Source organism: Henckelia pumila, chromosome 3, assembly GCF_033568475.1.
Source record: "Henckelia pumila isolate YLH828 chromosome 3, ASM3356847v2, whole genome shotgun sequence".
Taxonomy (NCBI): Eukaryota; Viridiplantae; Streptophyta; class Magnoliopsida; order Lamiales; family Gesneriaceae; genus Henckelia; species Henckelia pumila.
In genome coordinates, this window is record NC_133122.1 from 184,356,377 (window position 1) to 184,378,365 (window position 21,989).

At 36.8% G+C, this 21,989-nt stretch overlaps 2 protein-coding genes across 4 annotated transcripts in view; one reads left to right on the forward strand and one right to left on the reverse strand.

Moving 5' to 3' along the window:
- The window catches only part of LOC140890920 (protein SWEETIE), a 46,846-nt gene extending 36,943 nt beyond the window's left edge, over nucleotides 1–9,903 (forward strand). For 2 of the 3 annotated variants that reach the window (XM_073299084.1, XM_073299087.1), the window contains exons 33-48: nucleotides 655–799; nucleotides 892–960; nucleotides 1,668–1,724; nucleotides 1,878–1,964; nucleotides 2,050–2,178; nucleotides 2,354–2,554; nucleotides 2,690–3,142; nucleotides 4,426–4,491; nucleotides 4,947–5,044; nucleotides 5,123–5,225; nucleotides 5,376–5,505; nucleotides 7,028–7,338; nucleotides 7,419–7,553; nucleotides 7,630–7,794; nucleotides 7,872–7,997; nucleotides 8,815–9,903. In XM_073299084.1, coding sequence (XP_073155185.1) covers nucleotides 655–799; nucleotides 892–960; nucleotides 1,668–1,724; nucleotides 1,878–1,964; nucleotides 2,050–2,178; nucleotides 2,354–2,554; nucleotides 2,690–3,142; nucleotides 4,426–4,491; nucleotides 4,947–5,044; nucleotides 5,123–5,225; nucleotides 5,376–5,505; nucleotides 7,028–7,338; nucleotides 7,419–7,553; nucleotides 7,630–7,794; nucleotides 7,872–7,997; nucleotides 8,815–9,642 — 3,103 coding nt within the window. In that variant the 3' untranslated portion in view covers nucleotides 9,643–9,903. The remainder of the gene's footprint in view (nucleotides 1–654; nucleotides 800–891; nucleotides 961–1,667; nucleotides 1,725–1,877; nucleotides 1,965–2,049; nucleotides 2,179–2,353; nucleotides 2,555–2,689; nucleotides 3,143–4,425; nucleotides 4,492–4,946; nucleotides 5,045–5,122; nucleotides 5,226–5,375; nucleotides 5,506–7,027; nucleotides 7,339–7,418; nucleotides 7,554–7,629; nucleotides 7,795–7,871; nucleotides 7,998–8,814) is intronic. The other variant, XM_073299086.1, reaches the window with a different exon arrangement.
- Nucleotides 9,904–10,326: 423 nt separating this feature from the next.
- LOC140886099 (ubiquitin receptor RAD23c-like) lies at nucleotides 10,327–15,139 on the reverse strand. The gene is made up of 12 exons (XM_073292603.1): nucleotides 14,932–15,139; nucleotides 13,705–13,866; nucleotides 13,447–13,506; nucleotides 12,499–12,575; nucleotides 12,338–12,397; nucleotides 12,081–12,258; nucleotides 11,723–11,863; nucleotides 11,549–11,614; nucleotides 11,419–11,466; nucleotides 11,223–11,329; nucleotides 11,000–11,078; nucleotides 10,327–10,576 (listed from the first exon to the last, which is right to left on the reverse strand). The coding sequence occupies exons 1-12, from the start codon at nucleotides 14,995–14,997 to the stop codon at nucleotides 10,460–10,462; spliced, it is 1,161 nt and encodes a 386-aa protein (XP_073148704.1). The 5' UTR covers nucleotides 14,998–15,139; the 3' UTR covers nucleotides 10,327–10,459.
- Nucleotides 15,140–21,989: the final 6,850 nt, after the last annotated feature.

Here is a 21,989-nt window from a genome sequence, read left to right on the forward strand (position 1 = left end):
CATTTTCTGAATTTGAAACTGTAAATGAAGTCGAGAGGATTAGTTGTTGCATTCTGCTTCGCTATTATTAGGCTCCAAGAATGAAGAAAATTATAGCATTTCAAACCAGTGAATGATATATCACATTGAAAGTGCGATGATCCTTATAGTTTGGTCTCAATAGAATTTGATTTTAAAATTACGTCCTAATTCTGTTGGACCAAGCCTTGGGGGCGTGGATGTATTCTCCTCTTGATTTTAATCAGTGATTCACCTGTAACAAATAGTGTTGCAACTTTTAGGTTTTTAAAAAAACAAAGATCCCAAGTCCATGGAATGTATTAGGTTTTGTACATGGTATAATTCTAAGTATTATTTTACAAAGTGTATTGTACACATAAATAACGAAGATTGCAACATGATGTACAAAAGTTAAGAAATTTTACATTGTTTATGATGTTACATTGTATGACTGATATTATCATAATTAGAGGTGCTCTACTCATTTTGTACAAAGCAACCTTTTTTTCTTTGTGATAATGTCACGTCCTTTGACTGATATACCATAACTAAGGTGCTACACTCTGACATCTGATGTATCTTTGTATTAACTTTTCAAGAAAATTATATGGTTATTTCATATGATGGTTGTCACTTAAACACGCTTGGAATTAGGTGCCTGAATCATCTTCCGCAAGCAGTTGGTGAAAATCCTGCTCACTTTGACCTCTTATTGGCAAGACAGCAAACTGCTAAAGGACTTCTTTCCAGAGATTGGCTGGTTCTTCAATTGCAAGAGCTCATTTCTCTTGCTTACCAGGTGTTGGATGTAAAACCATTGTATAACTGTGCTTAAAATTTCTGGATATTAAATGGCTTAGATTTTTTATATTCACGGCATCAATTTTACAGATAAGCACCATTCAGCTTGAAAAAATGCAGCCAATTGGTGTGTCACTTCTGTGCACAGTCATGGACAAGGTTATTCTTTAGAATTCTCTATCATTTCTCCGACTATCTGCTGTGTGATGGTTAATTTAAACTAGGCACACACTTCATGGTGCATTTTGCAAGATATTTTAAGCTTTTAATGTTTGAATCTTCGAGGAGAATGATTGAGTTGGAGAAAAAGACTCTAGCTTTATTTTGGCCAAAACGTGTGGATATTGATTAATGTTACTGTAATTTGCACCCTGTAACTCGTTGCACGATATTCGCCGCTTATTTGCATAGTTAGCTGTGCGACGGGAGTTTGGCAACCCTGAGGGCGCCAATCAGTTTGATATTCCACTGCTAAATGTCTCCAAATGAGGCCATATGATTGCACACTTGTTTCTGATATGAATGTCATCCAGTGCTTCTCAAAATCAAGTGAACAAGACATTGTTTGTTTGCAAGTTCAAATTCCTGATGTCTTGGTTTGCATCCCATCCCCCCCCCCCCCCCCCCCCCCCCCCCCCCCCCCCCTCTTTCTGCTTAAATGGTCATGCTCCTATTTTCATTACTAAGGGTAATTTTAAGTAAATTTAAAATAAGTTTGACCATGTTTATGCCCCTTTTGGAGTGGTCATGCTCCTATTTTCATAGGTAAAGGTGGCTCTTTCTAAGTTCAGAATTACATCGGCCAAGTTTATGCTGTGTCTCAACGGTTATTATCATGAAATTAATTTGTTTTTGTGGATTATTAGTTTGCAGCATCTCTGGACCCTGATCTTCCAGACCACGTCCTTCTGGAACAATATCAGGTTTAACTTTGGTTTTCCATGCAAAATTTTCCACATAAATCTCAATTTTGTAATTATATGTCTTCCACGAAAATTGTTGTTTGAGAGTGGTTAATTCCACGGTGCAATATACATCTTTGTTAGTGGTTGACTGATTAAAATTGACTCACCCAGGCCCAATTGGTATCTGCAGTCCGAAGTGCATTGGACTCATTGTCAGGCCCAATCCTACTTGAAGCCGGGCTGCAGCTAGCAACGAAGGTGTAATTGCAGCCATATTTTTCCTATTGTTTACTGAAGTGAATTCATTTGTATTGATTTATATACTGTGGCGTGTAATGTCCAGATGCTTACAAGTGGGATTATTAGTCGAGATCAAGTTGCTGTCAAGAGAATATTTTCATTGATCGCACGTCCTTTGGATGACTTTAATGGCCTTTACTATCCATCCTATGCTGAATGGGTCTCATGCAAGGTATTCTTGTATTCAAGAAATCTTTATTGTTCTATCTTTGTGAGAGTTGACTTTTAAAATAGCCTTAGCTTCATGCCATTGATTTTGCATGAACTTGGAAGCAAATCTTTAATGATTTAACGTGAAGGTGCCTCTGCTAGATGCTCATTTTCTTTTCTTTTTCAATAAATTTCAGATCAAAATAAGGCTGCTGACTGTTCACGCATCTCTCAAATGCTATATGTTTGCTTTCTTAAGGAAACAAGGTGATGAAATTCCTGATGAATATCTAGCACTACTTCCATTATTTTCAAAGAGTTCTAGCATTCTAGGGACATATTGGCTCTCGCTCTTAAACGACTACTGCTTTGTTCGCTTCCATCTACATTTGGAAAATGTAAGCTCAGTATTTGGAGAGTTTCTTTCTTTCCTTTTCCAACGTGCTTCTCTGGAAGAAAGGTCTACTGCAATGCAGGAAAAAATATTATAACCCTTGTTATTGAATTTACTGTCCTTGTTTCTGTGACAACAGTGGAAACCATTTCTTGACGGGATTCAAACATCAGTTGTTTCAAACGAGTTGCAACCATGCTTAGAAGAGGCTTGGCCAATGATTCTTCAGGCACTGGTGTTGGATGCGGTGCCTGCAAATTCAAATGTTAACGGATCTGCAGCAAGTGAAAAATCTAAAGATAATCCAATTTCCAGATACAGTATGGTTGAGCTGAGAAAAGATGAATTTCATTTTCTATGGGGTTTTTTACTTCTGATTTTATTTCAGGAGCAAGATATTACCCTTAGTGAATATATAATACCAGTATGTTGCGTCACATCCAAGTTCAAAAATGACATCCCAGTTGATGGTTCCAATTCTCAGTGCTTGAAACTATATGACATATTCTTCCCCGTGTTTCAATTTATGATCACTGAAAGATTTTTCGCAGCAGGATTTCTCACCATGGATGCTTGTAAAGAATTATTAGAGGTGTGCATAGATGCCCGATTTCTATTTTACACCAGCTGACATCTCACATCTACAATTTGACATAACTATGTTATAATTATGAGTTGTGCGCAGCACAACTTAAATATTTCATGTTGTGCAGCAGCCCAAGCACTATGTTTGAACAACTCTCCTAGATGGAGCAATCGTCGCTCCCCATTTCCTTCTCATATATACACCAACTTGCAACTAATAGGAATCGAGTATGTGAAAATCTAATAAATTGTTATATCGAGCATTTGCCACATATAAAAAATTAAGTCTTTTAAACCGTACTATAGTGTAACTGGAAATGTTGGGTCTTTTAAACCGTAATATAGTCTAAGCGTCACGTTTCAAACATTCTCTTAACAGGGGCAACTAACGATCCCCAACAATGCACCTCTCAATAATTACACTACCTTGCAAGTTATGGGAATCAGACATGTGGATCTTGGCTCTAATACCTATTGTAGGATGATTTGCTTACCATTTACCAATGATAATAGTGCAATTTAAATCTTTTAATGTGTACAATAAACCAAACACTATGTTATGATCGTTTAGGGACAATTGTTGTTCCCCAACAATCAATTTCCTAATAATTGTACCAAGCTGAGAATGTAATGTGTGACCATGATTGTAAGAACAATAAATCTTGTGCTTGCCCTTTTATAAAAAAACATAGTTAGTGATAACGGTACAACTCAAATATTTTGAACTTTGTAGCAGCCCAAAAGTCATGATTTGATCGTCTTCAGCAAGAGCAATTTATTGCTCCCAAACAATAAGTATCCCCATTTTGATAAGAATTCTTCTCTTGTTTAGACTTTTCCATCGTTGTCAGGTGGGCTAGTGTATATATGTTCAAAAAACAACAGGACACTGTATTATCCTCTTTGGTTGTTTCTAGTTTTTGCATCCAGTGATTCCCAATCTAATTTTTGGATACATAGGCAGCATGATGCAATCGATGCCAAGTTTATCTTAAAATATGACAAAATTATACTTTTTAATATTTTATGCGCACATTCTTGCATATTGTTAGACATTTAAAGAATTTTCATGCCTTTGTGAGAGTTTGATTCACTTTCTGAACTTTTTTATTTATGCGGAGTGTCTGCATCACAAAAGCCAGAATCATAGGGTGAACTGTTTTCTGTTATATCAGAACCTGGTTATTTTGTTGCTTCTTATATTCTCCTGGAAGGCTGTCCATATTAAACCATATTATAAATAACACACTAGGCCGAAACCTTTATTTATCTGGTGTGATGTGGATGCAGGTCTTTTCATACTTAATTTTCAGGGAAGATACATGGGATAGTCTTGGATTCTCTATCTTCTTGCAGGTGATGATTGGATCTCATTATTTATTTTATTTTTTATTTTGGTAAATTAACACAGCTCTCGCGAAAGATGCAAAAATGGACACAGTTAATACCAGTTTGACTTTTTACCATGTTAACAAAGTGACGAGAATACATATTATATTGTCATGGGAGCATAATCTCAAGTAGGCTTATCTTTTCTTGCCATCAGGGAGAAGTTAGTGTCTGGTTCTGATGCCTTGAGTTTTGAGTAAGGAGAAATTTATTGTTGTGGTTGCAAGTGCTTAAGCACATTAGTCAATCTCTTTTACCTTCAAGTTGAAAACTTTACTAGAGTCTAGAAGGTTTAACAGCTTATTATGAGAACAAACAGGAGGTAGCTGGATACTCTAGAAAATGTTGTTTTTGCAGTGGTGGGGTATATTTGTAGGCACCTTTTGGTTTTAATTCCTCATTTATTTGAATGGCCTTAGCAGGTTGTTCAGAAATGCCCGAAAGATTTTCTTGAAGAAGAGAACTTTGCATATTTGACATCAGAACTTTGTTTGACTTCTTTTTTCAAGATTTTACTAAGGTACCTGAATCTTGTATTTCTTCTCCTGGAGATGCTGCAGAAGATTCAATGGCTGATAGAAAATCTGATTTATTTTAGTTTCAGTGATGATACTAATTCCTGTTATTCATCAAGCTGGGAAACCATTATTTCTGTCCCGCTTATCACAGCTTCCACACTATTGGAACGTTTTGAACCTCAGGTATGTTAAATCATTTATGCTAGTTCAATGACAGTCTTTGAGTAAATATTTGTTGCTTTAATGTTGATGCATTGGATTATATAATCTAATGTGGTGCTTGAATTCGGATTTCCTTTGATTACTAGCATTATCACTTGTTTGTTTATGCAGATGCGGTTAAAACTATTGTTGCCTTTTCTCTTGATTGGTTTCAAGTGCATTGGAGAAGCATCAGCTGAGTTATACCTTGCAAGAATATTTGACTTTGTCAAGTTTATCATTTCTTTACTAAAGGGATATGGTGAGTTTGTAGGACTTGACTTCACAAGCACCGATGCATCCTAATGTTAATTGCCGGCTTATTTAAAGAAATGTTATGTGTGTATGTATATATATGTGCGTGCGTGTGTGTGTGTGAGAGAGAGAGAGAGAGAGGGAGGGAGGGAGGGAGGCATTATGAATTTCATTCGGTGCCCTAATTAATTTAATTGTTTTTTTATGTCCTCATTAGTTTTGTGCATTGTTTGTTTGGTTTGTCATCTCACTTTATCTTTATGTCATTAACTATTTTTAAAAATAAGGCTAGAACTTATATGTTTAAATAAAAAAATTTTGCAGACAACATTTTTTTGTTTTACATTTATACATTAATTGAATAAAAATAGTAAAAGATCATTATTGTATGCCTTTTTTTTGAGTTCTTTATTTTCTAATACGTAATCCCTTTGTTTGTGAAGTTGGCTAGAAATTATGTGTTTTCAAAAAAGATTTTTGCAACTAAAATTTTTTTTGGTTTACATTTATAAATTACTTGAATAAAACATGGTAAAAGATCACTGCAATATGATGTTTTTAAAGTTTATATTTTTTTAATCTCTTTATTCTACTTGTGGTCATTAGCCAGAAATTATATGTTTAAATAAAAGTTATGGTTCCATTTGGACATGTACTTTAAAAATGTTTTTAGTATTTTATAAGTGAAAAAAAACTTAAAGTATGTGTTTGGACAAGATTTTTGTTAAATATTTCTTAAAAGTGTTCTTCAAGTATAGTTTTTAAAGAACAATTGAGAGATGTTTTTAGATGTTTCTAGAATGGAAGGCAATGATGGAACTTAAAACACATTATTTTTAAAATGTTAAAATGTTTTTATGGAATTGTTGTCCAAACACATTTATTCTTAAAACAACTTTTAAAATATTTTATAAAAATTTTGTAAAAAACACTTGCGTTTTATAAATATTTGTCCAAACGAAACCTACGTCTTTTCTTTAGAATTTCTAATTTTTTAATCTCTTTATTTTACTTGTAGCCATTTGCCAGAAATTGTTTGTTTAAACTATATAGTTTTAAAAAAATATCAACTATATCTTGTGATTTCGTTTCCGATATTTAATTTGTTTTTTTATTCTTTTTTAAATTTTATGGTTTATATTTATAAATTACTTAAATAAAATAATGTATTAAAGAGTTTGGGATTCAAAATTGTGGTGTGTGTTTCTCAAAATAGGGAAAGAAGTGAATTCGCTAGTTGTCCCTTGTCGTTTGTGTAATAATTAAATGCTATCTAGCATATTTTCATTTGCAGGCTTTAATTTTTTACAAAGTTCAACCTTGAGATTATAATTCCTTTACTTAGTGAAGCTGAATATTGTTTAGACTTTAAATGTCAGTAGTTGATCATGCTTAAAAATATAATAGAATTCAAGTTAAATTTCAAATTTGAGAAGAATCAACCCCATCAGAATTTGAATGTTGGAGACACATTTCCTTTCATTGAGTAACATGTAGAGTGGATTGGATTGATTATTCTTTTATTGCAGAAAAATCTGAACTTGTGGCTGATGGCATTACCCACTTGGCATCTATAACCAGAGCTTGTCTAAGTGCAACAGCTAGGTTCACGAAGGATTGCATTGATGCAATTCATCAATTGGACAATAAGAGCTCCCACTTGCGCAAAGTTCTGTACTTGAAGCTTGCCTTTTCGGTGGAACTAGTTTTTTCACTTGCTTCTCTAGCTTTTGTTTGTGAAGGTCCTGGAGATAGCCAAGAAAGTAGCCCTGTTTTGTACAAAATGCTGCATCACAGCATTCAATGTATCCAGGCCATGCTTGCTGATTCTGACATACAGGTGATCAACTTTTTTATTATTTTTATTTTTATTTTTGAGGCATTCACTTTTAAATATGAAACAAGACGTTGTATGTGCAGATTCAAGCAGTTGGTCTGCAGGTAGTGAAAGTCATATTACAAAAAGGAATTGGTGCAGCGTCCAACACTTTCTTAATCTTTTTTGTTGGTGAGCTTGTTGGAGATTTGTTGATCATAATTCAGAATGTCTTGGAGGTAATAGTTTCATTTGGTAAAACTTAATCTCATTTTGACGTCACCTCTTGTTCAAGCAATTTGATTTTGATTGCAGAATCTCGTTAAAAGAGAAGCAATTGCTATTGCTGGAGAGTGTCTGAAAATCTTAACACTTCTGCATACCATGTCAAAGGGTTGTGATCATCAGAAGGGTGTAATAAACCTGCTTTTGGAAGCTATTCTCACAGTTTTTTCAATATCAGATATTTCTCTGTCTCAGGTAATCCCAATGGCATACACTGCGTGCTGAAATTTATTTTCATCTTTATATTAGCTAATAGTTAACTTTAATTGCAGGAAGTTCATGATTTACGAAGCTTATCTATAAAAATTGTTTCACAACTTGCTCAAATTCCTGCTTCAGCAGTTTTTGTCAAGGAGATTCTATTGGCGATGCCCGCTACACAAAGACAGAAGCTTCAGGTTCTTTTCTTGCTTTATTATTCAGGCTATGGTATTCCTGGAATGAGTCAAAAGACTTAGGTTTTGTCTCCACAGTGTTGCAATCCTAGCATCATCAGTTCATGTAGGTTTGAAAAGGGATACGTGTATTTAGTGAAGAGAACCTTAGATTATTATACAATATAGCGCCAATTGAAGTAATTCTGAATTTAGTTAGAGCTTGTTGTGTAGTGTGCCAAGTGCTGAGTAGCTTGCCTCCTGTACTCATCTTGCATGAGAATCGTCTTAGATCAATGAATGAGAAGTGTCCTGTAAAAGTAAACAGTATGCAGGCTGTAGTACAATTGATTTGCGGGCAACAAAACATTTGTGATAGTTGCATCATATAGTTATTGTTACCATTCTCACTTGTTTGTAGTCATTACTTTCGTCGGTTTTCCTTCTTTGCTTATATGATTCCTAATTGTTCTTGTTGTTATTACTGTCGATATCCTTGTGCTTTTCGCCATTTCTACTGTTGTTCATATTATGAGCTCTCTTGGTCTGTGAATGAGTAAATTTCATAGTCTACTCGGCTTAAGCTTCAAGACATCTTTATCTATCTTTATCTATAAATATTGGTCCATTGGTACGCGAAATATTGTGTATTATTTATTCCGAGACATGGTAATTTACTGAGTTTCTAGGCATTATTGTACTTAAATATCTTGTTTGGAATCTCAAATTTTAAATTTTTTTCTGATTTCAATTCCATGCTTTGGGGAATTCAAGATTCGAGTTCTCTTTTCAATCTCCTGCACTAAAATTTGGCGTTCCGATTTCAATCCAATGCTTTCAGGACATTATCCGTGCTTCCGTTATGCAAGACCACATCCCAAAACCGGCTGAATCCTCTGGACCACCATTGGTCATCAAGTTACCTTCTCAGACAGAGCAAAACGAAACCAACAGTTCCCTTCAGTTGGCCCCTCCAAAGGATTCCACCGAGGAATCTGATAGTAACAGTGCTGCCGAAGAAGATGACGATTGGGATACATTCCAGTCATTTCCTGCCTCGAGAACTGGAACTGCTCCTACGGAAGAAAGAGGCGCCACTTGCTCAGATAGTAGCATTGGAGGCTCAACTTCTCCGTCTTGTGGCAACAAGGAGAATCTCATTGCTGAAGATCAAGATCTTAATGAAGGAACCGAAAACAGCAATCAGATGGAAGAACACCGTGTTACTGAAGATGGCAGTAGTGGAGATGATGAATCTTACAATTCCTATCAATTGAGTGATAACCTCGAGCCCAGCAATTCAGATAGCCCAGAGTTATGCAATATTCGGTCTGATCAAGTTCAAGGCGAATTCGAGACCACAATGACGGCCCCCAGCAATGAGAAGAATCAGCTTTTATCAGATTCTATTGATATAGAAGTTAAAGAAATCTGCAGTGATCCATCTGATGGACATAACGCTGGAACTTCTCATGGTAACATGCAAGGCTTGTCCGAACCTCAATCTACCGAAATTGCAACGAGGCATGATGAGCTATCTGGAGAAGACAATGGTCGTGACAATTCTGCTGAATGTGGGCAAGAGAGGCTTTCATTGTCGACAAATGATTATTTGGTTGCCTCCACGGTCGAGCACACCAGCCAGTCCAAGCCTGATCAGTTGCCTTAACCAATGGGTTTCAAATCACCGAATTTGGTGATGATTGGTGAGCAAAGCTTGAGTTTCTGGTCTTATGTGTTGTTTTGCTGAGGGAGGCGGCAATATTCTCGGCTAGTTAATATTTTTTTATTTCTTAATATCGTATTTTCTCTATATTTTGTATATGTTATCTAACAATGACATGGTCTCCCGAACCATTCATTCATTCTTTGTGCTTATCAGTGTTTCTTCTAGGGCTGAAATACCGAAACAAAATACCGACTTTTTGAAATACCATATCGAATTTTTTTTTATATATATACATTTTTTTGGTATATAAAATTTTTTTATGGTATCTACGTGGTATTAGTATGAATTTTTTTCATACCAAAATTTCAGAATTTCGATATCAGTATGAATTCATACCAATATTTTTAATACGATATACCAAAAGCCCACACCTAGTTTCTTCACGCCATTTGAGTTGATCCAAAATGAACCCATAACACTTATTGTCAAAAGTTGGTGGCAAAAATTTTTACCGGGGCCGAAACATTAGATTATATTTATCCAAATCTGTGAAATCTACGACCCTAAACTTTCTGTGAATAAGAGTAAACTGTGTTTTCCCTTTGTTTGTTAGCGATTGATATGGTGTACATCTTTAAATTCATTGCATATGTTTTCTAAACAGAAAATATCGACTCTGCGTGGTTAAGCGCAACAAAATAAGATTTTATACCATAAATGTTAGGATAACTCTATCTTTGTATTCATTCAAATTTAAACAAAAAATAAAATAAAATCCAAATTGCAAGAAGAGTTGTTAAACGAGAGGGCAGAAATTTCACTCATCAAACTCATGCATATGGTCTAACAGGTAGTTAGCAGCCAACTCCTCATTCTTGTTGCACGCAAAAAATACTTCTAATACCAAAGACCGATCAAAGCCCATAGCTACAAGCTGCAAGTAATGTTAACAAAAGTTAGCCATTCACTGTCGCTACATGGTAACAGAAAAATTATTGCAATTCAACTATAACTGAAATACGAAAATCAGCCAACGTTGAGCTTCTCCAGTTCAGCAATTTGTTTCATTTCAAATTCCATACTTATCTGAGAACCACGTGTTGTACATTGTTGCTGAGTTGTCACTCAACTAAATACAAGACAACACTTGACAATTTCGACAGAAGATCTGAAGTGCATGACAGGGAGATATAAGCTAAACCGCAATAGTATGCGAGTTTAAGATAAAAGTATGTAGTAAGAAAAAATGGATTGAAATCCAAGTGTAGCAACCAAATTATGAGATGGATTTAAATGGTTACGTCAAACAAACATGTGATATGATGGATTAACTCTAATTGAATAAGAAAAAACTCACCCGGTCAATTGCTTCCCTCTCTTCCGGTGTGACAGTGATGGCCTGTGGCATTGCTTCAGCCAATTGTCCTAATATGTTCCTAGAAAAATCAAATGTCATAATTAGAGCTAAGAAGAGAATTAGAAAGATAGTACTGATACATTTAAATCTCATCCTTCCCATTTGACAGGTTGAAATATTAAAGCAAAGAATGTTAAAGGTAAATTAAATCAAGTTTCCTCACCCATCCCCTTCGACGGGTTCATTAATGAGGCGCAGAAAGTCAGCCTGATGCTCTTGGATCATTCTCACTAGTTGTGGATTTTGTTTTCCAAGCTCTTGAAGCATAGGCTGTGCACATGGAAAGATACAATCAGAATCCTGATATTAGAGCACTAGCATCTACAAGCCAGTATAATTAAATGGTGTAATTTAAGAACCTGCAATATTTGAGGATTGGCTTGCACCATGGCTCGCAGTGTTTGAAACTGAGAACAATAAAAAAAGAAAACAAGATCAAAACATTGCTCGATTTCTAATAGAAAAATGCTTGAAAAGCAACTTCAGTACCTGCTGACTGTTGCGAAGAAAATCCAGGCTCCCGGTACTTGCATTTGAGGCCACATTTGGGAGGCCCTAATAACAGAAAGATACAGTTACTAGTCTTTCTGTTTTTCTAAGATAATATTTTTTCTTGTTCTCTCCAAGAAAATCATATGAAATTTACGAGTAACAAATTACTACCTGAGGAAAAAGATCCAAAGGATTGGCATTAGGTCCAACTGGAGGTACAGTTGGCTGCGTAGCTTGAGCTGAAGGATTCACAGGCAGCCCACTAGAAGGCGGTTGAGCTGCAGGAGCAAGTTCTGCTACCTCTGGAATACCCTGAGGTGACATTTTTTCTCAAAAAATTATAAACATGATATAAGAGGCGATGGATATTAATTTGAAGCAAACCACAGAAATGTAGTAATTACATTTTAACTCACTCTCATTTTTTGCATTTATTGCAAATAGAAATCGCAACAATCCCCCACCACATACTCAAAAAATGTAACATAATAAGAGGAAGAAACAGGGTAAAATGAACAAGAATACTGACAGAATAGAGATATTCAACAGCCCTCTCTGGATTATTAAAAGCTGCACGGAGCGCACGAACAACTGTGTCTCTATCCCAACTTCCACCGCCCATATCAAGAATTTGTTGAACAGTACCCTCCAAGTTACTTCCAGCAACTAGATTTGAAGCTGCTTGACCATAGACATCTGTCATCGAGCTGCTTGAAAAGAAAAATGTCTCTTTGTAATACAGTTAATATCCAACCAATATCACACGTAATAAACAGATCAGTTTACTCCAAAGCAGTGGCAGTGGCAGGTGCAGGAACAGGAGCGGGTTCTGGAGCTGATTGTGGACTGCAAGAGCATGAAACAGACATTATTGGTCGGACTCTTGAATTATAAAATAATTTGTTATTGGTGAATAGCTGAAATCTAAAAGAACAATATGGACTCACTGCGCAACAGCAGATGCAGGTGTCGGAGCTGCTGCTATTGGCTGAGTTAGAGGAGGTGTATTGCTTGCAGGTTGGGCCTACAAAGAGAGAGATTAACCAAACAACTAGTCAACATATTTGACATTCTAAATCCTCATTTTGTGTACCCGAATTTGAAAGTAAATTCTAGAACAGGAGACCGATGCCAAAACCACTCAAAAACTTTAAGAAAAACATAGATATAAATATTGCAAAATTTTAGCAAGTACAGCCGTTCATTTGAGCTGACTAGAGATCTTACATGATACAGATTCATTAGGTTTTTTTCCTTTCTGGTGATGCTTATTTTATATATATCATCTTTACCTTCCATGCATTCATTCCAACTGCACCTGCTTGCTCCGGAGTTGCATTAAATTATTTTCAGTTAGCTTCGATGAATAACCATGGTTTACTGATTACAAGTTCACGACATAACTTAATGTCGTGATAACTCCCCCGACAGAGAGGGAAACATATATTGTATGCTTCAAAAAATTATGACCTACTGCAGGGTTTTCATTGAAATTGAAACTTTTTGGGGTTTTCTACTTCTTTTCTGAATTTATGTTTGGTGGTGATCCTTTTGTTATCTTCATATGATGTCAAGGCATGTCCGTTTCCAGACTTCATTTTCTCCAATGGTTGTTACCAAGATCAAATCATGGATGCATGTCGAGACAAAATCTCTAGAATATCTCATCATGATCACCCCACTTGAACTTGAATAATTAGTTCAACATTTAAATACTACCAAAAAAATAAATACACAAGCACATGAAAAATTGGCAGTTAGAAGAGGATGCAATTTCTCGCTATACAGATGACTAAAGAGATCCATCATGAGAAAATATTAACTTAAAATATGCAAAAATGTCTGTTAAGTTGCGCTAAAACAAAACAGAGCAAAAATGGGATGGATAAACTCACTGTGCTTGCTGGTGCAGCAGATGTGGTTGTGGTTGAAGCTCCACTTGATGATGCCTTGTTCTACAAAATTTCCACATGCACATATGGTCAATAATAGATAAAAATTGCTTTTTCTTTGGCGTTAAACTGCATTTAGTGTCTGGGTTTTGCAGGCAACAGACACTAAAAAGAGTTAATTTAGCATTGGCCATATAACTTCTTTGGGGAGTAATTAATTATTAGCTATAGAACTTCTCTAGAGTAGAGAATAGCAATTACCTTGGTCAACATAATTACCATAAAAGTTTTTTCAGCAATTTTGTTCTCTTCCAGTGTAGTGTCATCCTTAAGAACTTTTCCTTGATGAATAAGCATCTGTTGAGAAGCTGGATAGACGTCAGAACCCTGAAGTTTCTCAATATTTTTCTTCACATCCCCCACCTGACAAGCAAATAACTATAAGAATATATGGACTAAATATGCAGGCCAAACAGGGGGAAGGAAAAAAAAACAGACCAGCGATACCGAGAAACTCTACCGAGTCCCAAATTAAATCTTTTATTCACTATATAAGACAGCAAGGCCATAGCTAGCAATTATTGATATTTGATTTTAAGTGTGATGCGTTTTAAAAAAAGTGCAAACTGGATTGACAGAAGTCCAGAAACAATATACACAAGAAAGCGGATAATGACAACTACTACTAGTCTACTACACAGAGAAATAAAAAACCATTACCAAATTTACAGTTTAATTTTACCCCGTGGAACTGGAGCACCTTATTATAATTCCATGAGAAATTATCCAACAAACTTTTTGCAACAAGCAATAAAAGGGTTCAAATTCATGGCTATAAGGTATTAGATTGGAAATCCATATCTGAAATCTGAAACAATACAATTCTATTGATAAATGTAACAGCATTCTTGCCCATCCTCATATAAAATCATGCCCATCTTATAATAGATAGATAAAAATTGAGCTGCTTTTAAATCACTGCAGAAGCAACAAACACAACTCGGGCAATTACCACCAGCTTATTCCGTATCCCCGACAAAGTAGTAAACTCTGGATAAGCACCTTGGACATACAATCTCAAACGCCATGAGTTAAGATCACCTCTGATCAAACACGATTTACTACTCCTTTCAACCGAAAGATTTATAGAATTCTCGAGACATATATCCCCATCACATAGAATGCACAATCAAGGTAGGTATCTTCGTATTGAAACTAAAATTTTCAAACACAAACAAATCCCAGTGCAAAAAAAGAGCTTAACTCGTATAAAGAAAAAAGAACATTAATTCCGATTCCCTTCACAACCATTAAAAAAACCTACGCCACTAATTCCTTTACTAACAACGGAAAAGGTCCCAATTAAGAACCCTAATTGCTCCCAATAACAAAATCTAAAAGAATTCAAGCGGAAATCACACAGACAAACATGTGTGAACTAATTTATGTATCTCAGAGCGACCGATAGGGAAGAATATAAATCCATACGGTATCTTCGGGTTTCACTTCGATCTCGAAGTGGGTTCCCTTCAAAGTCTTCACAAAAACCTTCATCTTCCGCCTTCCAATAAACGACAGCACGATTCCGGAAACGGCACCTTCGATCACCGGTGGCCGCCGCCGAATATATATACGTGTGCGCGGAGGAAAAGGGTAGGGAAAAAATCTTCAAGCACACGCCAGCGTGTTAAGAGAAGCAGCAACTGCTACGGCTTATATAGAAGAGGTGATAATGATAGTATAACAGCGCGGTGACCTATAGGTATTGTACAACACAATAAGCGATTGACACGTGTTCATGCGTATACATTATATTCTTTTAATTAATAATTAATAATAATATAAAAAATATAAATTCTTTCGAATATTTATTATATTTTATTGTGTAATCGAACCAAGTCGATCGTAATTTATACGAAAATCGATTTGATAAAAGCTCGTTTAAACTTATTTAATGAGATTTGATGGAGAGAATTTGAAAAATGACCTTGATCAATCAAATTTTTTGATTTATGACATTCCTTCAAAAAAGATTTGCAAAATGACCTTAAAATACAAAGAAAAATGCAAAAAGAAAACAAAGGGAAAAATTGAAAAGGTTATATTTCCAAATCATGGTCAAACGGAGGTTATTTAATTAAATAAATCCATATAGATGTGTGTGGGGATGTGAGATGTGGGATGTGGATGATGTGATGGATTTTGTTAAGATAAATAAATCAATCTTAAATTTTACAATACTTTTATTTATGATAAATGTATAAAAAATTTATTTATTTATATTAGAATAGAATTATAAATTTTAATAATAATATTATATTTTTTTAATATGAAATTTAGCTTTCAATGAATATTTAAATCTATAATTTATATTTATTAAACACGTTTAGACTCAATAAAAGTTTGAATTAGCCCGCGAACCATGAATATACTCGTTCAATAAAGCTCGAGCTCGACTTATAAATGATTCGAGCTAAAAAGTTTCGATTCGACTCCATTACATCTCTATTATTACTTAATCGAAATTATTAATTTATCAAATAGGTCAAAGTCATAAAAATATATTAATTTATAGAAGTTTTTTTTTAAGAATCCAATTTATAGAATTTTAGTAATTCATATAATTTTACTGTTCATTACAATATAAACAACATTAAAAGGAGATAGGTAATTTTAGGTACCGTTAGATAAATTGAGAATGATAATTTAATAGGAATCGATCTATGAATGTTATAGTAGATGTTCTGTAAGTCAATTGTTGGCTAGAGATTTTATTGACACAATTATAATAAATAATCTTTATTTTAATATAATCACTCTTTTATTCAATTTTGACATTTACTTTATCTGCATACTCATGCAAACTGCATAGATAAAAACCTTGAATATACTATATATAGTAAATAAATATGAGGTTGTATATGTGATGACAATCATGAAACACATATTTTAAATTATTATATATTCTAAATCGAGTTCCTCGTCGATTGGGCCGTCCAAATTTAGGATAAGGATCGCTCGAGACTAGATCTGTAATGATGTGTATCACGTTTCATTGGTATGAACAAAGAGATGTGCAATCATACAAATTGGTGCTCATACGATGAGTTCACTGAACTACCCTCCCTCGGACTTTCCAAATGGTTATCATTCATCGAGTGAATAAGTATGTGTGTAGTAGCCCGTATCCAAAACTAACGATTAATGAGTAATTAATCGTATATTCATGTTGAGATTAAGTAAAACATGATTAAGGAAATTTCAGATGAATTAACGGAGTCCAGAAATGGATCCAGAACACTCAAATATGGTGGATATGGTTCGGCAGGTTCGGACGATCCGAACATGGACGGAGCCAGGCTTCGGAGGCTCTGAAGACTTCGGACGGTCCGAAGTGGGTTCGGACGATCCGAACTCATGCGGCCAGCTGTCCCAAAATAATACGTCATTGGTGACGTCATCCGGGAGATGTTCGGACGATCCGAAGAGCCAGTTCGAACGACCCGAACAGTGTATTGGACAGGTGTATGGTTGCATGCGATTGGTTGGATGCGTGGCGGAGATCGAACGATCCGATGAGACGATCGGACGACCCGAAGCAGTTCGGACGATCCGAACGTGCTCTATAAATATGAGGTCCGAGCTCCTCATTTGGTGCGAATTCCGAGTTCCTCTCCTTTGCCCACGTGGCTCTGTTTTAGGGCTTTGGGTACTCTTATTTTAGAGTTGGAGTAGGGAACATATTTTAGTATAGTCAGACAGTGTCTGACATAGTAGCGGAGCAGTGCTCGAGGCTGTGGAGCTGCAGCAGGGGTGTGCCCCTAGTTGCGGGATAGTCGCCATCAGTGGGCTGACGACTGACGCAGGTATAGCTATGGTCTCCTTAAATTATTTAGAAGTATGCAATAGCTTAGTTAAGGCTTTTAGAGCTTATTGAATGATGCATGGGTATTTGCATTGTAGACTTGATGATAGGCTTGGAACCTAGAGTGAGACTACTAGGACTGCCTTAGAAAGGTACGTAAGTACTGATTGAGATTGTCAGCGGATATGCATGCTTATATGTTGCATTTATGTGTTTCAATGTTATTATTGTTATACGGCATGTACATATCATCTTGTGCCTGTACATCTGTATATCTTTCGAGATGAGCCAGTTAGGGTTGCTCAGCCCTGTTAGGACGTTTGATATCGAGTACCCTTAGGTACTGATACCTGAAGGACTCCGTGGTCCGCGTCCGGGATTCGGGAATGAGTGGTCGCACACAGTGGTTAGCTACCCCGATGTGACGAGCTTATATCCCAGGCGCTAGTCTGAGCAATTCATATACAGTTATCCCAGATATGGATACCCTGTCATTTGCATGCATCATATTTGTATTGTTTATCCGTGCTTTCGTATTGAGCTTAGAGCTCACGTCCAGTATTTTCTGTGTATCTGGATACCCTATTCGACGGGGCAGGTGTAGGTGCAGGATTGAGCACCAGGAGCCTGGAGGAGCCAGCGGCCTTGAAGACAGCAGTATTTAGCTGTAGGTTTTTATCTAAGTAAATTCGATTGGGTTGTATAAATCGAGTTTGTTAGCCGGTTGTATTCTGCCGGTCTGCTTGTATTTAAGTCTTCCGCAGCGATTTTATTTAATGCATGCTTAATTATGCTCTTAACTCTGATTAGGTAGTGGATCCGGGTCGGGTCACTACATTTATTGGTATCAGAGCTGCATGCAAGGGACTTAGGAAATTGATAATAAGACTTCTTGATTATCCTTGTAGGATTTATTGAGGCCTAGCGAAAGAAGATTTTGTTCTTCATTGCCAAGGTTTGCGGCAAAATTTTTTACTATAAGGAATGCAACAGTGATGAGAACACCAGTAGTAGCATATCGATAGATAGACTAACTGCTGTGGACAATTCATCATTCGATGCATTGGAATGCTGATCGAAGAATATATGGATTCCAGCCATGGAAGACTGGAAGAGAAGATTGAGTATATCACGTCAGATACCTCTGAGGGCTTTTTGGAACGAATGGTGTTTAGTAATCCACGTGGTTCCAGTCCTTGAAGATTCTCCACTCGTAGCTGGAGAGATTGTCAGATAGACCTTCATAGGAGATACCTTGAGTGCCTAAGGCATGACAGGTTTCGAGCGTAAGGTCTGTAAACTCGTGCAGAACATGGTTTTGCCGGTATGCTTGTATCGATGCTTTTGGTAGGCATACGGGAAACTTCATGTTCAAAAGCATGATTTGGATACAAGAAGAACGCTGATGGTAGATCGCGAGCAAAAGAAGTCGATCGACATGCACTGACGCAGAGCATAGCTGGTTAGCTATCATGTGCCATTTCTCCGGAGTTCTTCGCGGAAGGACATGTAGAGAGACTTGGACGGGAGTATGCTTGTATCGATGCGTGTGTCGATGGAAAGCTTCATGCTCAAGGGACGAAGACAGGATTCGATGATTTTAAATACTGTATTTTTGTAGTTGTAAACAGTATTTCAGTTGTAATGAATCATCAGAATTTGGTTGTATCAGTTCAAGTTATTGGATGTACATTTTGTTGTATTTTGAATACTGTATGTATTACATGGGATTGTAATAAAGGAAATTGTACATAACTTGAAGTAATGATACATGTTTTACTTATTCAAAGATTCGTGTTTGATTACAAGTAATTTTACTAAGTTTGGCTTGGAATTAGTTGATTGGTGATCAACTATGTTAACTCATGGATTTTGGGTAAGCCAGCGGTAACGAATTGACATGGGGTTAGTCTGGGTGTCTTTCTAGGGCTGACCTAATTAGTCGTTTGACTGGGTTAGTGCCATTGATGAGGTAATTCATCTGGGGGCATGGAAATATTGATCTTGTTTGGAATTTTGAGTTTTTGTTCTAAGTTGTTTCCTTAGGACAGTAGTCTGATTGACCTTCATAGGTTGAAACTTCGTGATGATGGGATTTCATCGGGATACCAAGTCGAGTATATGCCGAGAGTTGTGGACTATGACCATGACTAGACATGATAAAGCGCGACCCTATGCCAGTGTTACTCTGGGAGTCTTTCGTACTTCGGAGAATGCCTGGAAGCCTTCGTGCTTCAGGATTTGGCGGTGGGAAGGCTACTTAGTCTAGAGTTTTGGTAACAGTCACGACGGGGTATGACATTGGATTAGATGCTTGGTTAGGTATCAGCGGTTTAGATATCGACTGACTGTCGTCAGAGATATTGGTTTGCGGTTTTGTCATAAGGACCAGTCTTGGAGGGATTTTCCTTGACAAGTGCGTACTCTGAGCAGATAGTTTTAGTCTATTGGATACTGCTAGACTAGTGGATCTAGTCGGGGTTTGGATGCTCTTGTGATAGGGGCTATCCAGGAGATGGGTTTGTGAAATTCCTGAAACATTTGACTCGGGGATGAGTAGTTTTCAGCATTGATGGTTTCCTTCAGTGATAGATTATATCCGATGCTAAGGATTGTACATGACTATTTGAGGCGTGAGGATAGCGTGATTTATGCCAGTGTACACTTGGTGGTGATTTCAGGTGGGACACCGCGGCAAGTAACCTCAGTCTCGATTTGTTGCAGTCTTAGCAAGAGATATAGTTATCAGGAGCATGTTCAACGATAGTTGAAATATTTCGGACTTGTATTGCGGCTTGGGTTGAACAAGTCCTTATGATCATCTTGAATGAATATAGACAGTGGATAGTATGTCTAGACTGGTGCAGGTTTAGCACTAGTGATTACTTGTAACTGTTGTCTGACTCTGTCAAAGATGAGTGATTGAATCAGCTGTGATTCTTTTGATTCCAAGTATTTGGGATCTGCGGACGTGTGGCAGTGAGATCATCGATATTGATCGGCTATGAGAGTTTCATTGATCTGTGATTGTCTGATTAGGGTTGATATCGTCAGGCAGAGCGAGAACTACAGTAGATCAACTTGATCGATCAGATTATTTCAATCGGTACTGATTGGGATGTAGTGAATCAAGAAGTACTGGGAATAGTACTATAAGTATGGTATGCTTTGATATAGCGATTCAAGTGCATTTAGGGAATTCTTTAGTTGCTAAGGAATCTCCAGGGATGCGAGAATCGGGACTTTTTGGATTCTGCAGATCATGAGAATAGTCATAGGTTGGCTCTTGTGATCATTTTCTAGTTAATAACATTACTGAGATTACCATTGACGGATTTTGATCTGAACATTGCTTGGTGTTAGTAATTATTGATCCAGTTTGAGGAAATAGGATTCAGTGATTGTCCCAGGATTGTCAGTGGATAAATTTTGGGGACTGTTGGTCAGAGTGTTTTGCTTGGGGTGCTTCCAATATATGTCTCAAGAGTTGTTCTTGAGAGGCGATTCGAAAAGTGCTTATGGATTTCAATGAGCATTAGCAAGTTAGAATTAGTCATTTCATGGGATGAGACAGCAGTTGAGACTTGTTTTTCTGAGTCTGGCAGGGTTGTTGTCACTGATATCCCAGTGCGTTCTGATATGCTGTGTCATTGAGAGGTTGAGATAGCGGGATTGCCGCTAGTATTGATAGATTTTGTGCGGGATCTAGTTGAATCCGTTTGGTTATCCCCGCTAGGGAGCCAAGGATTTGGTTATCTGGAACAGGATTAACCGGAATCGTTTTCGTCGATACTATCTCTAGTTCTGAGATAGAAGTAAGCATCTGATATAGACTACTGCTGAGGATGGTGTTGGTCCATCTGGGAGTTTCAGCAGGATGATAGTGAATTTTGAGGCGATGACCTCGAAGGGTGCATTAAAACAAGAAATTGTGTACAAGGATTTTGTAGCAATTGGGGTTAATAAGCAGAGATTTTGTCATCTGTTTACTTAGTTGGTACTCTTTGGGAAACATTCATTGAGAAAATTAAGTTCTGAAGGTACGTACTATGATGCCAGGAATTGTCAGGATTTGGTGGTTATCCATGATAGGATGACTAAGATGATAAATTAGATACCATCTACGATAGCGAGATTCAGATCAAGGTTTATTGCAATCAGTCTGAGGGTTTCAGATGGTTAGAGTCATGTGCAGTGGTGCGATTGCTCTGCGAGCTGGTGGCCGGTAGTTGCCATTTCTATTCGCATAAGGTACTGTTTTGGGAAGAAATATTTTATCCTTAGTGATAAAGAGTAAATCACATGAGTTCTTGGAAGAAGGATATCTAGGATTTGACCGAAAGTCAAATCTAGATCAATTTGTTTAGAGCTTTGCGATAACGTCAAGGGATGCGATGTTATCGTTACACTAGTGAGATACAATGAGTTGTATCTTGTTTTCTCAATGGGCAGCGATAGAGTTCGTGCGTGTCCAGAGATATCTGATAACTAGTTACAATCTTAGCATGAGTGTCATCGCTAATATTTGTAGGCAGTGTGACTGATTCAATGGGTAATTTGGACCGAATGTGCCGTGTCGTTGCGGTTAACGATGGATAACTGATGGTAGTCAGTAGTGTGACACAATTTTAGCAAGGATTGGGGTTATCGAAGGTTATTCGACCCAATGTTTTGAACCAGA

What these genes read in the sequence shown, in the direction of transcription:
- LOC140886099 (XM_073292603.1), bottom strand. Translation starts at nt 14,997, where the DNA reads ATGAAGGTTTTTGTGAAGACTTTGAAGGGAACCCACTTCGAGATCGAA. An exon ending in TTCTTCGCAACAGTCAGCAG is followed by an intron (nt 11,467 to 11,548) that starts GTACTGAAGTTG and finishes TATTGTTCTCAG; the next exon opens with TTTCAAACACTGCGAGCCAT. An exon ending in GAACCCGTCGAAGGGGATGG is followed by an intron (nt 11,079 to 11,222) that starts GTGAGGAAACTT and finishes TGATTTTTCTAG; the next exon opens with GAACATATTAGGACAATTGG.